This window comes from Porites lutea, chromosome 6 (assembly GCF_958299795.1).
Source record: "Porites lutea chromosome 6, jaPorLute2.1, whole genome shotgun sequence".
In the NCBI taxonomy this organism is placed as follows: domain Eukaryota; kingdom Metazoa; phylum Cnidaria; class Anthozoa; order Scleractinia; family Poritidae; genus Porites; species Porites lutea.
The window spans coordinates 5,267,492-5,280,360 of record NC_133206.1 but is presented as its reverse complement, the minus strand read 5'-3'; the positions used below and the strand labels follow the sequence as shown (position 1 = coordinate 5,280,360).

Genomic DNA, 12,869 nt, shown 5'->3' with positions numbered 1-12,869 from the left:
AAATAATAATTTCGTTACGGATTGGATTGAAAATTGTCGCTTGGTAGGTTAACGTTGCGTAAATTCTGGACAGTCATGCAACTGTCTTGAATTTTCCCAACACCCTTCGTGCTCATATCGGGCTCTGGAAACACGGAAAACGCTTTTCATATACGATTTATTTCATATATCATTAACACTCGTTTCTTTTACGGGAACATATGAACCCACAATTGACCTGCTTCCAACGTCAGTGGCTTCATAGCTCAGTTGGTAGAGCATCGCACCAGTATCGCGAGGTCACGAGTTCAAACCCCGTTGAAGTCCTGAATTTTTCTTTTTTCAGGCTTTTTTACGCAACTGCATAAATTGCGTTCACTGCGATGATCATTTCTTCATTTTCATTTCATTTCCGCAGTTTATATATGATTTATTCCATATATCATTAACAAAAAGCTTTTTATTGCTTAAGTAGTGGAAATTTACAGTGCAACCACCCACCAAAAATATTTTTTGCTAAAAGAAACCACGTGGCCATATTGGTCTGGTTAAACTTCTGCGAAAAGGTTAATGCTCCGACGTCTTTCCATTACTCTTTACAAGTTTTTAAAGTGTAAAATTTGGGCGATTTTTGTGATCAGTGCCTAGCACTACGGACAATGTCACGTCCCAGAGGGAGATAAATTTCACGCGAGCAAGGCATACTTCTCTGAAGTGTAAGCTGGGATCAAAGTTGGAATCATGCGTGATGCCTCCGTTTTTCTTGGATTGTAGCAAAAACAGCCGATTTTCGAATAAGTATCGGGCTCCATAACATTCCACTCTAAGGTTATACGCGTGCTGAATGTATTTTTGAAGAAGGAACTTGCTCGCCTTAAGCACTTTCCCATTATTACTTTTCGCCCCAATGTTTGTGAGTACGTGCCAAATGGTCTCCTTCCATGACGTCACAACAACATAATTAACTTTCAACAGCCGTGGAAACGCGCGAATTTTAACAGTCTTGAAAACATATTTCACCAAGATTATCATTCATCATTATCATTCGATTTCTTTAGACAGCGACTAGCATTTTTTAGGGGAGGTTGCAATTTAATAATAATAATAATATTATTATTGATAATAATTTATTACTTATTAAAGCGCAAAACAACACATGAATATGATCTAATGCGCTCAAGTAAATATTTTGTTGTTTCTTATCTAACTGAATTGTATCTGATTTGAATCATTTAAGCCAGATAAAAGCAATCATTCTGTAAAGAATTTTAAGGAAGCCTTTTATTGAATGGCACACAAAAAGCACCTTTGTTACCTGAATGACTGTGTCATTAGCAGAATCGTTAGTATCTCGCTGTCGATAAAATCTTAATGTTGTTACATTATTTTCCTCTCTAAAATAAGTCAGCATCCAGTCCTGTTGCAAGTCCAACTGCGGCAGCCTGCGACCCACGGTCAGATAATCCTATAATTGAAATAACATCACATTTAAAATTCAACTTCTTATTTTTAAAGCAAACTGTGGATAGATGTGCACGGCACGAATCTTGCTGGTAAAATCATCTTTATCCTATTTTCCCTGATAAGCCTCGGTCAATTCTTGTTTAGATGAATCTTGTTGAGGGGATGAAAACACCTTGGCTGACAACACGAAATGGTGGCAGCTTTACAATATTACTAAGGTAGCGACAGCGAATATAAAGACATCCAATTTAAAAGGCTTCTCAAAAGGAAATAAAGATCAACAAACTGTTTACCGATAAATAACCTGCACCACCAGACACTCCTCCGACGGCCACATCGTAGTTCATCATCATGTTTGGTGCCTGGGTAGCCACGCCAAATCCAATCCAGCCAGTGGTTTTGACTTCTACCATAAAGTGCAAAGTATCCATGCTGTTGTTGTACACCCACGACACGTTGTAGTTGCCATTATTATCCAATTGCAAAAAATTTGCAAAATGCATAGGTCTTACTTCCACAACAGGAGTAGCTGTTATTGCGGGAGTTGCCGTTGCTAACATAAATACATTAAAAACATAGTTAACCCTCATCGACATCATCTTGAATTAATGGCGGGAGAAATGCAATGTGACGCAAGCATTCCTTTTTAGTTTCCTGAAAGGAGGTACTTTAATCCTCTTTTCTATATGGTTTAAGGGAAAGTAATAAAGAGTCTTAGTGATGACACGACGCGTCATTTCCCAGTTTCAACATCACATGGCTATCAAACGCAACAGGCATATGAAATTCTAGCTTTTTGACGGTTTCATCAATATACCTTCCGCATTATTGTAGCAAAGCTCATAGATTGTAAAGGCAACTAGCATGCGATTCGATGCCTTGCTGAGACTTCACATAATTCTTAATTATGGACGATTTTTTTCAGGCCACGTCACTCCTCGAATTTACAGTTGGTTTTTCTTTTCTAGAATGAACATTCCTACCTGGTGTTGGGGTCGGTGTAATGGCAGCAGGTATAAGAGTTTGTTGCATGAATCCTCTTGCATCATTCGAGTGCGGAGAAAACGAGCTCATGGGTTGTGCATCATCCGAAGGGTGATAAGCCCAAACTAGAAAAATCGACATGCCAGGCTGTAAACAAAAAACAATTTTCCTCAATATTGTTCGAAAATCATTCTTGTTTGACTTGCAATTCGGCACATTAATTACCGCCGTTATATTATTTAACATGTACAAAGCCGATAACATCATTTTGGTAAAACATTTATAGGAGTCACAAACAAGGAAACCCAAAGAGATAAAAAAACATTTTTTTCCTGCAAATCAAGGTATAGTTAATAGCCTGTCCTATGGAATAAGCTTGCAGAAACAGAACTATTTTAGAATCTAATATAATAATTTCGTTACGGATTTGAATGAAAATTGTCGCTTGGTAGGTTAACGTTGCGAAAATTCTGGACAGTTATCCAACTGTCTTGAATTTTCCTAACACCCTTTGTGCTCATATCTGGCTTTAGAAACACGGAAAACGCTTTCTATTGCTTAAGTAATGGTAATTTAGAGTGCAACAACCCACTATAAGAAACCACGCGCCCATATTGGTCCGGTTAAACTTGTGGGAAAAAGTTAGTGCTCCGACGTCTTTCCATTACCCTTTATACGTTTTTAAAGTATAAAATTTCGGCGATTCTTGTGGTCAGATTAGTTTAAGTGAAAGGGTGACTGGTATCGCTTTAAATGCTTTGCGTCAGAAAAAAGGTAAAAGCTTTTCCATTTTGTTATTTTTTCCTTTAGGCTATTGACTCAGAGGCCATGAGGGGGAGAAGAATAATAATTGTTTTAGTAAAATCCAACTAGTTGGTCAAAAATATCGAGACAAAACAACTTTATCTAGCAAAACGAGATTCAGCCGCCATTGTTTTGCTTTTTAAAGCCGGCGCTTTTCGCCACTAGTGGCTATAACATGTAGCCTAGTAGTAGCTCAACCAATCAGAACCATTGCGCAACATTGATAATAGACCACTAGTTAGGTTTTACTAAGTTGATATACTATCACAGCCAATAACATCACCATTTATTTCACAATACCAATACCAATACCAATCATACCAATACCAATCAGGTCAACTATCATAGTTTAGTACCATTAAGTGACGTGATACTGTTCCCTTTGAATCTGAAGATGACTACCGCGCAGGTTCAGATTGAAACGTCAGTCACTGACACTTTCCATGTTCAGCGTAACGTACTGTCAGTACTTTTTCATACATTTAAAACTACTAAGAAAGCGATTGCATAAACTAACACAATTTTATAGTTTGAATGATAACCAGTGTTATAGAATTGTAAACAAACAAACGCGTTTATTCTTATCACCCTTTCCAAGTATAGGGTACAAGATGTTTCATCTCAGTTTCTTGATTAACTTCATATAATCTTTTATCAAGAAGTAAAAAGGCTTGCAGACATAATCGTTAGACTACTTTACCTGTATAGCGACATCTAAAGCATCTGTTGTGTTTCGCCTCCGACTGAATGTCAGGCTAGTAACTCCGTTTTGCTCCGAACCATTTATTAGTATAAAGTCTTGCTGTGGGTCCGGAACAGGTCTGACTTGGCCTGTGGTGTAGTAATCCTGAGAAAATCAAAGTTACCTTTTTGCCTTAACCAGCAACGTATTTCTGTGTTTTTTAACCATTTCAATGGTGTCATGGTGAATTATCACTGAGCTGCATACGTCGAAGTATGCCGCGATTGGGAGGTAAGTAGCATGAGAATTATAAAACATTTGGACGCAAAGTAGCGTTGCCCAAGAGAATGTTCTCTTGCGTTGCCTTGTTCTTCGGAAAAGAAGTAACTGATTGTGCTTCGCACAGGCTGCAGCGTAAATGTATTTGACTTAATAGAAACCTTAATTCAATACCTTGAATATTGATGAAAATACTTTTTCAGTAGGCCAGCCGGCTCATTAAACCGTACTAAGTAATTGTAATGTTCAAGAATGAATGTGTACAATTTTGAAAGGAGAAACAGTCACACTTAGAACGTCACATGAAGTACAACAAGCGGAAAAAGTCTATCATTGGGCACTAGGTTAGTGGCGTGTAGCAAATTTGCAAGACGAGTTACGAGAAATTAGGTAGCTTAAGCAACCAAGGGTGCGTTCGATTGGGAAATCAGGATTTAGATTTTCAAAATCTAAATCCGGATTTCCCAATCGAACACAAAATCCGAAAACGGATTTCACCTTCGAGAAATCCGTCCTCAGGGTGGATTTCAATTAAGAAATCCAAATCCGGATTTTTTGGATTTCCTTTTTACCGTTCGTTTGGGAAATCCGTAAAAGGATTTGCAAAACTGTTCTCGTGAACAGCGGTCTTCTTTTTGCTAATTATGCGTGCGCGTGCAAGACCGCTGTTCTTAAAAACAGTCTTTTAAATCCTTTTGCGGATTTCCCAATCGAACTGTAAAAATGAAAATCCAAAAACAGATATCTCAGCGCTGAAATCCGTTTTCGGATTTCGCGTTCGATGGGAAATCCGAAATCCGGATTTTGAAAATCTAAATCCGGATTTCCCAATCGAACGCACCCTTATAAGACGACGACCACAACAACGACTTCAAACAAACAATAGGTTTAATGATCAAAACAACAGCTCTGCACGTGCGTCACGCTTTTTAATACATTTCTTTCACGTCCACTGTACCACTACGACGAGATTTTTATGGAGGACGTGGACATACGACGACGAATTTTCCTTCATCTTTTTGAACCTGAATCAAATCCTTAAGAATACAACTCCAAGAAAAGTCGTCTGCATTTGACATTGAGCGGGTCCAAATAGACGCGATTAAGTTTGAAAGAACGCAAACTAATTTTTTTACCAACGTTTTCACTGCCGTCGTCGTTGTCCTTGCTTGAGGTCCCTATTGCCTATCGTAGCCGCACCTTAACAATTGAACCAGTGAAAAACAACGGTGATATGTTGGATTGTGTTGTTTGTATGCTTTGCAATTATGTATGCGGAAAGTACATATAAATGCTTATTTAGCAATCAATGAAGGAGGCTGAATATGATATGAAGAATTAAGCAGATCGAGGAGGGTGTTATTCACCGAGGCCGACGGTCGAGGTAGATAACACCCTCCGAGATCTGCTTAATTCTTCATATCCTGCGAAAGCCGAATTCATTTATTGCTTTATTGTTCATTCAAAGTATTTCCTAGTTTTAAAAATAGCTAAAACATAATTACCTGCATCGATGTTAGGTTCATCTTCGATAGTGTACGTTTAGGTTTGTCCAGCTCCGCGAATATTCTCCAAATAGCAGATGTCGCCCTCCGAGTTGTCTTCTTGCTGTTTTTGCCATGCCTTTAGCTATTATTTCGCCTAGTTCAAGCTGTAGTTCTTACTCTTGAAACAAGTGAAATGTCCGCCATTTTTTTTTTTTTTTTCACATCCAAAACAACTCAACCTCGTCCCCAGGTGTTCTCGCTAACGGTGCCATAACCTGTAGTGGGCTGCATTTTTGACGTCATTTCGTCGTTAAAAACAAAATTCTTCCAAATTTGGTCATCAGTAACTGGTTGTGGTGAATTATGCGTGTGCTTTTAGCCAATCAGAATTGGGGAAAAGCACGTGTGTGGATATTAAACAACGCCTGGTTGGGTTTCCCTCATGACACTTCAGTAATGAATTATAGGTATATTCCTCTTGTTAACTGACCAGTTAAGTGAAGTTATTTCAAAATATGTCTTAAAGTTCACCTTAAATAACCCTCACAGTTTATTTAACTATAAACAGGGAAGACGTTACAAGAAGTTAAGGTCTCCTGATTTCATTAATATTTAAGGGACGGAAACAGTCATTTCTGATGAAAAACCTGTTTCCAGTTAAATATTTTGGTGTCGAGAATAGAATGTATAGAGTATGACATTATTCATATAAGTGAAAGAGGTGATATGAAAGAAATAAATGGTGTTAAACGTTTTGGAAAGGTTGCCTGTGTACACTTAATATTTGGTCACTTCAGCGGCAAACACAACCTCGTGGCAAAATCTCAAGTCATTCAAAGAAATTTGTTCAAGTGTTCATTGCATGTAATTAATAACCGTAATTCTGCTAAAATAAATTAACTCGTCAGACTGAGCCTTGATTTGAGTTAGAAGGAACGTATAATGCAAAATAGTCCTCTTAAAAGTAGTGGATTTATCGAGTTTATCGAGTTTTTTTTTTTTTTTCTGGAATGCGGTTGCGCTTTGGCACCCTGGGTGCCAGAGGCTTTTCATGCGCGGTTTCCGGTTTCGGTCAAGTCTTAAAAAGTGTCAGCCTGCGGCCGAAGAAACGAAGTTCCCCGACGCACGCGAGAAAAAACCTCTGGTACCCAGGGTAGCGCTTTGGCGGCTTATAGTTTGTTTCTAACAGCCGCGTACAAATTGTCATTAAAAATTTATTTAAAATCCTTTTAATTAGCGGTACCTGCCAAATTTCAATTCTTTTGATTTTTCAATTTGGTTCAATAGCTGGCGTTAAATGACTCAGCTTATACTGTCACAGTGTGTGTGTTGCGTTCCCTTGGTGATTAACTAAACAAAAATAGACACCGGCAGCACTATAAAATTATAAAATGATATTGAGTCTTGGGTAAACAAAAACAACGGATTGACGACATACACTTTACACGCACGATTGCCTTTGAAGTCTAAGATTGACTGTGCATATTTTCCTTCTTTACGTGGTTTTTCTGTTGTTTTGTTTACTTTGCATAAATCAACCCTTCCTTTTGCAAAAGCAGTCATCGACGTGATAAAGAAGAATTTTAGTCGATTTCTACAAATCATTGCCACAGGAATGCATTCTATAGATACAAAAATTGAGTATTTTTTATTATTATTATTAAAAAAATTGTATTCTGTTGTCTCAGACAAACGGTTGTGAGTGCATGTAAGACATCAATGGTGAGGCCGGTGCCTCCGTTATTTTACATTGAGGTATGGGGAACTTTTTCCTCATAATTACCTTTTTTTTATTTCAACGCGCTCGTGGCTAAGAAACTTGGACATGAGAGACAGCTATCATTCAGTAATAATGAGAAATAATCCGATTTTACTGGTGGTAATTTTTTTTTATTAGTTTACGAAATGAGCCAATAAGTGGACTCTAAGTTACGAAGAAAATTGCGTCTGGTGAGAAATTTTGCTGTTATTTTTTACTGAAGTTTCTGGTATCACCTTTCATTGATATAATAAGTAAGCAAATAAATTTCAGGGAAATCTTTGGTGCAGAAGTCCGTATTCAGAATTTAGCTGTGAAATTGTTTGGAAGCTCAATAACGAATTGCTCTGAGGTAAAACGAACCTGCGGTTCGAATTTTCCGGTGCCTTCTTATCATGAAAGACAAGCCGATCGGCAATTGTGCCATTCCTTAACCGCATTCATTCTTCGAAACCTTCGAAATCGAGTGATTTTTGAAGTATCCTTCCACAGTTGTAGGACAAATCCTTGATTCATAGATTTCATCGTATTGAAAGGTATCTGTATAGTCTTTTACCACTATGCGCTGCTTTAGGGTTTTTTTTTTTTTTTACATTGGTTAATCTAGACAAGTGAATAAACTCCAATCATAAGAACTAAAAATTTGTTTAACTTTGTCTGCTGGAAGGAGATGACGTGAGAAGAAGAAGTAATAACTTCTCATCAATCAGGATGAAGTTTCATATAAAAACCACATGAAAGTACATGAAAACTACTTTTTTGATAGCATGTGACTCAAAACGTAAAAGATCTGAGTAAAAAAAACTTTAAGTTGTTTCCTTGAGTCAATTTAAGGTGAATAATGCAGAGACAATAGAAGAAGAGTCTATTTGCTGATGTTTTCACGTTTTGGTAATAGTAATACATACCTGTAGATAGGTTGTTCCATTACTTAAAACCCCTCCAACTGCAACATCATAGTCCATCATGTTGTTGGGAGCGTTCAAAGCGAAACCAAATCCTATCCACCCTGTAGTTCTGACTTCCAACAGAAACTCAAATGTATCAAGAGATGCGTTGAAATTCCACGAAACGTTAAAAATTCCATTGTTAAGAACAATCTTATTGGAAAAGGAGTTTTGTCCCATAGAAGGAACGACAAAAACTAACAGGAGACAAGTTAAAATACCCATTAAAGACTATGCAGTTTAAAATGTCGATTTAAACCAAGTTGTTTTAAAAGGTAATGTTGTTATCTGGTGTTAAATCACCTAATAAGTTGTCGTGATAAACCGGCACTGTCCGCTAAGGATTGTGATTACCACTTATTTTATACATGTCCAACGCAAGATCAGTATTAGCAGCTCATGATATTGGTTCACCGGCGCGGGTGGGTCATCATTTAGAAATAAAGCCACACCAACATGTTTACAAAAAGTCACGATGACGTTGACTCTACAGCAACTTTAATTGAAACAATTCCGTGTCAGTTATTTTTAGAGACAAATTGTTGCCTATTCACTGCGTTAGCAACTTTTAAAGGCTTGACAATGATATCGTCATGCCCGTGTAATGGAGCCGATTTTCATGATAAAGTCATATTGAAGGCACATAATTCCCGACCACGAACACGATTGTGGTTGAAGTTTTAAGGACTTCTTCATTGTTTTTTTTTTTTCTGTCAGTATCAATGCTTTCTCTTTCAATATCAACATGCTATTTATTGCCCAATTAGAAGAGTTGCTGTGGTATTGTATTAACTGTGAGTCTTCTATTTTTATTATGCTGTTGATAACCACCTCTAAGAATGTCTGCGTGGAAGTCTACGAGTACAGAGCGTGTTTCGGCAAGACGCGTCCATGTTTCTTGGACGATTCACGACGATTTTTGACTTGTATTTGACTTTTAGATACTGAAATAATCATATTTTTTGTAGATTTGATACGAAGTACGACTCGTAATAAAAAAAAAGTTCATTTTCCTTGTTATATCAAAATGGAAGACCTTTTGAAATTAGATTATTTTAACCTCGTACACGAGAAATTAGAAGGAAAGTTCGCCAAAATCTTTCTGCCGATTAAAAACAGTTTGATTTTGTTTGTTTGTTTGTTTGTTTTGAGGGGGAGCGGAGAGGGGATTTTTTGTTTACACCTAAGTATAGCCTCCCTCGTGGACGTTCGTAGCGCTTCGCCTGTATGGGAGGCTTTCCAGATTACAGGTTATTTTTAATTATTCTTTCGGTGCAAAAAGGCTGACTGACTACAGACGTGTCCATTACACTGTGTGTACTACTGCTGCAAGTCTGCCACATGAGTCTTCCTGGGGGTATCAAGCAGCACGAGTTGTCCTTCCCGGAAATTTTCAATATCTCTACTGACTGCATTAAAAACAAACTGCGGTACGTCTTGAGGTACCAAATTTTCATTTGTATCTTTCATTGGAAGGGAAATTTTTTTAAAAAGTATCAGAGCGGAGTGATTCAAAAAAGGATAAAGTTTTGATTCAAAGTTCTGATCAGAAGAATTTCGATCATATCTTCGATTTTTGAGCCATTAATTAAAATAAAAAAGATAAAATAAATTGGTAAATTGAAAGCAAAGTTTACAGGACAGGTATATAAAATGCGGTATGTACCATAGCGCATCTACCGGTATTTTTTAGAAATACTTGACACTTATCATTATTACCCAGCTCAATCGTCGATTTTCATATGTGCCTGATTTAATTCGAGAGGTAAATGCTTTGAAATGGGACGTCTGAATCAACTAAATTCGACAGTTTCGAATTAAATACGACTTTGTCGAATGCGCCACTGAAACAGTCGAAAATTCGACTTATATAGGTTCAACATTTGATTTAGAAGTCGCATTTCACATGTGCCGAATATAATGCACTAATTATAGAAACCCTTATCCATATTGGATAAAAACATTTTCTAGAGACTGGGCATATTTACAACAAACGGAGTTGAATTCGGTACCATCATATCCGACGTCTGAATCAACTGCCGTAAGAAAGAAGAAAGACGAAAAAGCTAATAAACCCTTTTTGATCAAACTATTTCAAGTTTTTAAACTTGAAACTTTATATAGTGTAAAATAATTATAATTTACCTTTTCCGGTATCACTTGTAATAATAATAATTATTATTATTATTATGTCGCAGTATGAAACTTTTGAATGCTGTCCACATTATGAGTATTATAGGGCGCATAGCGTAACCTACACCACTTGAGAAGCTATACTAGAAGTAAAAAGAGGTCGATACGAAACCTAATACAATCCTAAAATACACAGTGATATGAATCTCTCTACTTAAAAAGCCAATTTAGAATATTATTAAATTCTGATGCTCTGTAAAACCTACGCTATCTCTACTAAAAGCTTATACATAGTGATATAAATCTCTCTACTTAAAAAGCCAATTTAGAATATTATTAAATTCTGATACTATTATTATTATTATTATTATTATTATTATTATTATTGTTATTATTATAAATCATTGACATTAGTTAAAACGTTGTGAAACATTATGAAAGTGGACCAAAGTGTATTAGTAAAATTTCTTTTCAAGTACATATTAAATGGTTTCGTCGTCGTTCTCTTCAAATTAACACACATACATTACGTTCGTGATTAATAATGGTAATTGAACTGAGTGGAGTGCAATTTGGTCTGAAATCATACGCGTGATTTCAAAATCGAACGAGCGCGCAGCGCGAGTTTGATTTGAATCACAAGTATGATTTCAGACCAAAATTGCACGACACGAAGTTCAATTACCACTTTATTACATCCATTTTGAAATCGCAGAATTTAGTCAGTACTATAGTTTATTGATCGAGTAGCCGGTTTGTTAAAAAGCCGAAACAAAAAAGCTTTTACATCTCATTTTGTATTCGAAACAGAAATGATGCGATATAGAACAAAAATGGTGCGATTTAAAACAGAAATGATCCGATTTAGAACATGAATGACGCGATTTGGAACAGATGCGATTTAGAGCAAAAAATGGTGCGATTTAGGAATAAATCACACTGCTGAGAGCCAATCAGATTGCACGGATAGCCAGCGATTTCAAAGTGGATGTAATAAAGGCAAGAACTTTCAATCAAATATAAATAGTCAATTTTAAAACAGTATTGTCAAGTGTGTACTTTTTTGTGCGATTGTTATGACCCTTACAGTATGTTGTCCAGTATCAGGCCGGTAAAAGTATCCAGCTACTAAGACAAAAACTCAGTTTTTGCATCGCCCTTTTTTAGTTTTCGGTTAACACAGAATTTCGACTGGAATCTAAAACAGAAACAGTTGCAGAAGGCGCCGTTCTGTTCAGATGCAGTAAAACTAAGTGCTGCCGCTTAAATAAGGCTGGGTAATATGTAATATTTTCAAAGAAACTCTTTTATATTTTTGAAGATACTTAAAGAAGTCAAGGTTTTCAGAAAATTCATTAATTATTCTTGAAATTCAACTTGTTTGGAATAAAGGAGGCCAGAAACATTCACCAAGTATTGATGTCAGGCGGCCCATGCAGAATCCGCCCACTTTATTCTTTGTCATGCAGAATCGGTGAATTAGCTAGTATGTACATTATCCGGACAAAAATTACCATATCTATTACTATAATTAAAGCTTAGGATATATAATGTAATCTTTCAAAAGTACTAGGTTGAGTTTGATCGTCCGGATGAACTTAGTCCTGAATAGGACTGTTGTTGACAATGACAGTGACGTTTCGACAACCTGTGCGGTAGTCATCTTCAGAGTCAAAGTGAGTTGTATTAATTACGTCAGTTGGTGGTATTTTATTGATCTGATTGGTCAATAACCGATAACCACTTTACGCTTACTAATGACAAGGACAAAGACAAACCGTAGGACAAACAGGAAGCAGTATACAAGATCGAATGCTGCGACTTCCAGCTACTTACATTGGTGAAACCGGCAGAAACCTTAGCCTACGACTGACCGAACACAAACGAGCGACGAAGAATGGTGACGTCAACAATCACATTGCTGAACACCATTTACAGACGAAACATCAAATTGACTGGGACTCTGAGACGCGTTTTACGTATTCTACAGACTAAAAGTTCGCGGCTTTGGCTTGTCCACGGATGCGTTTCTTAAATCAGTGAAAAAGTTCTTAAAGATAGCTAGCCAGGAAAGTGGTTTCGCAGTTTCATCGTTTTTTTTTTCATTCCTTCCCCTTCAGTAATTAAATTATCTCCCGATACATTCTCCCACGGTACATCTATACAATTTTGACTCACATTTCTTGCGTTTCGTTGAACAAACGGGCATTACCCGTAAAAGTTCCCTCCCACACCAACTCACCTACGCTACTCTCGTGCTCTGCAAACTTTCCGCGTGCATCCATTACAGGGGCACCCAACGACTGCTTTCTGTAAAATATCTGTTCGGAGAAGCAAATATTGCCTAGAAT

General features: G+C 37.0%; 1 protein-coding gene across 1 annotated transcript; it reads right to left on the bottom strand.

Moving 5' to 3' along the window:
* Positions 1-1,703: 1,703 nt before the first annotated feature.
* On the bottom strand, positions 1,704-12,803 carry LOC140940957 (uncharacterized). Its single transcript, XM_073389918.1, has 5 exons — positions 12,761-12,803; positions 8,347-8,582; positions 3,932-4,078; positions 2,427-2,574; positions 1,704-1,996 (listed from the first exon to the last, which is right to left on the bottom strand). Exons 1-5 carry the CDS (start codon positions 12,801-12,803, stop codon positions 1,704-1,706), a joined length of 867 nt encoding a protein of 288 aa, XP_073246019.1.
* Positions 12,804-12,869: the final 66 nt, after the last annotated feature.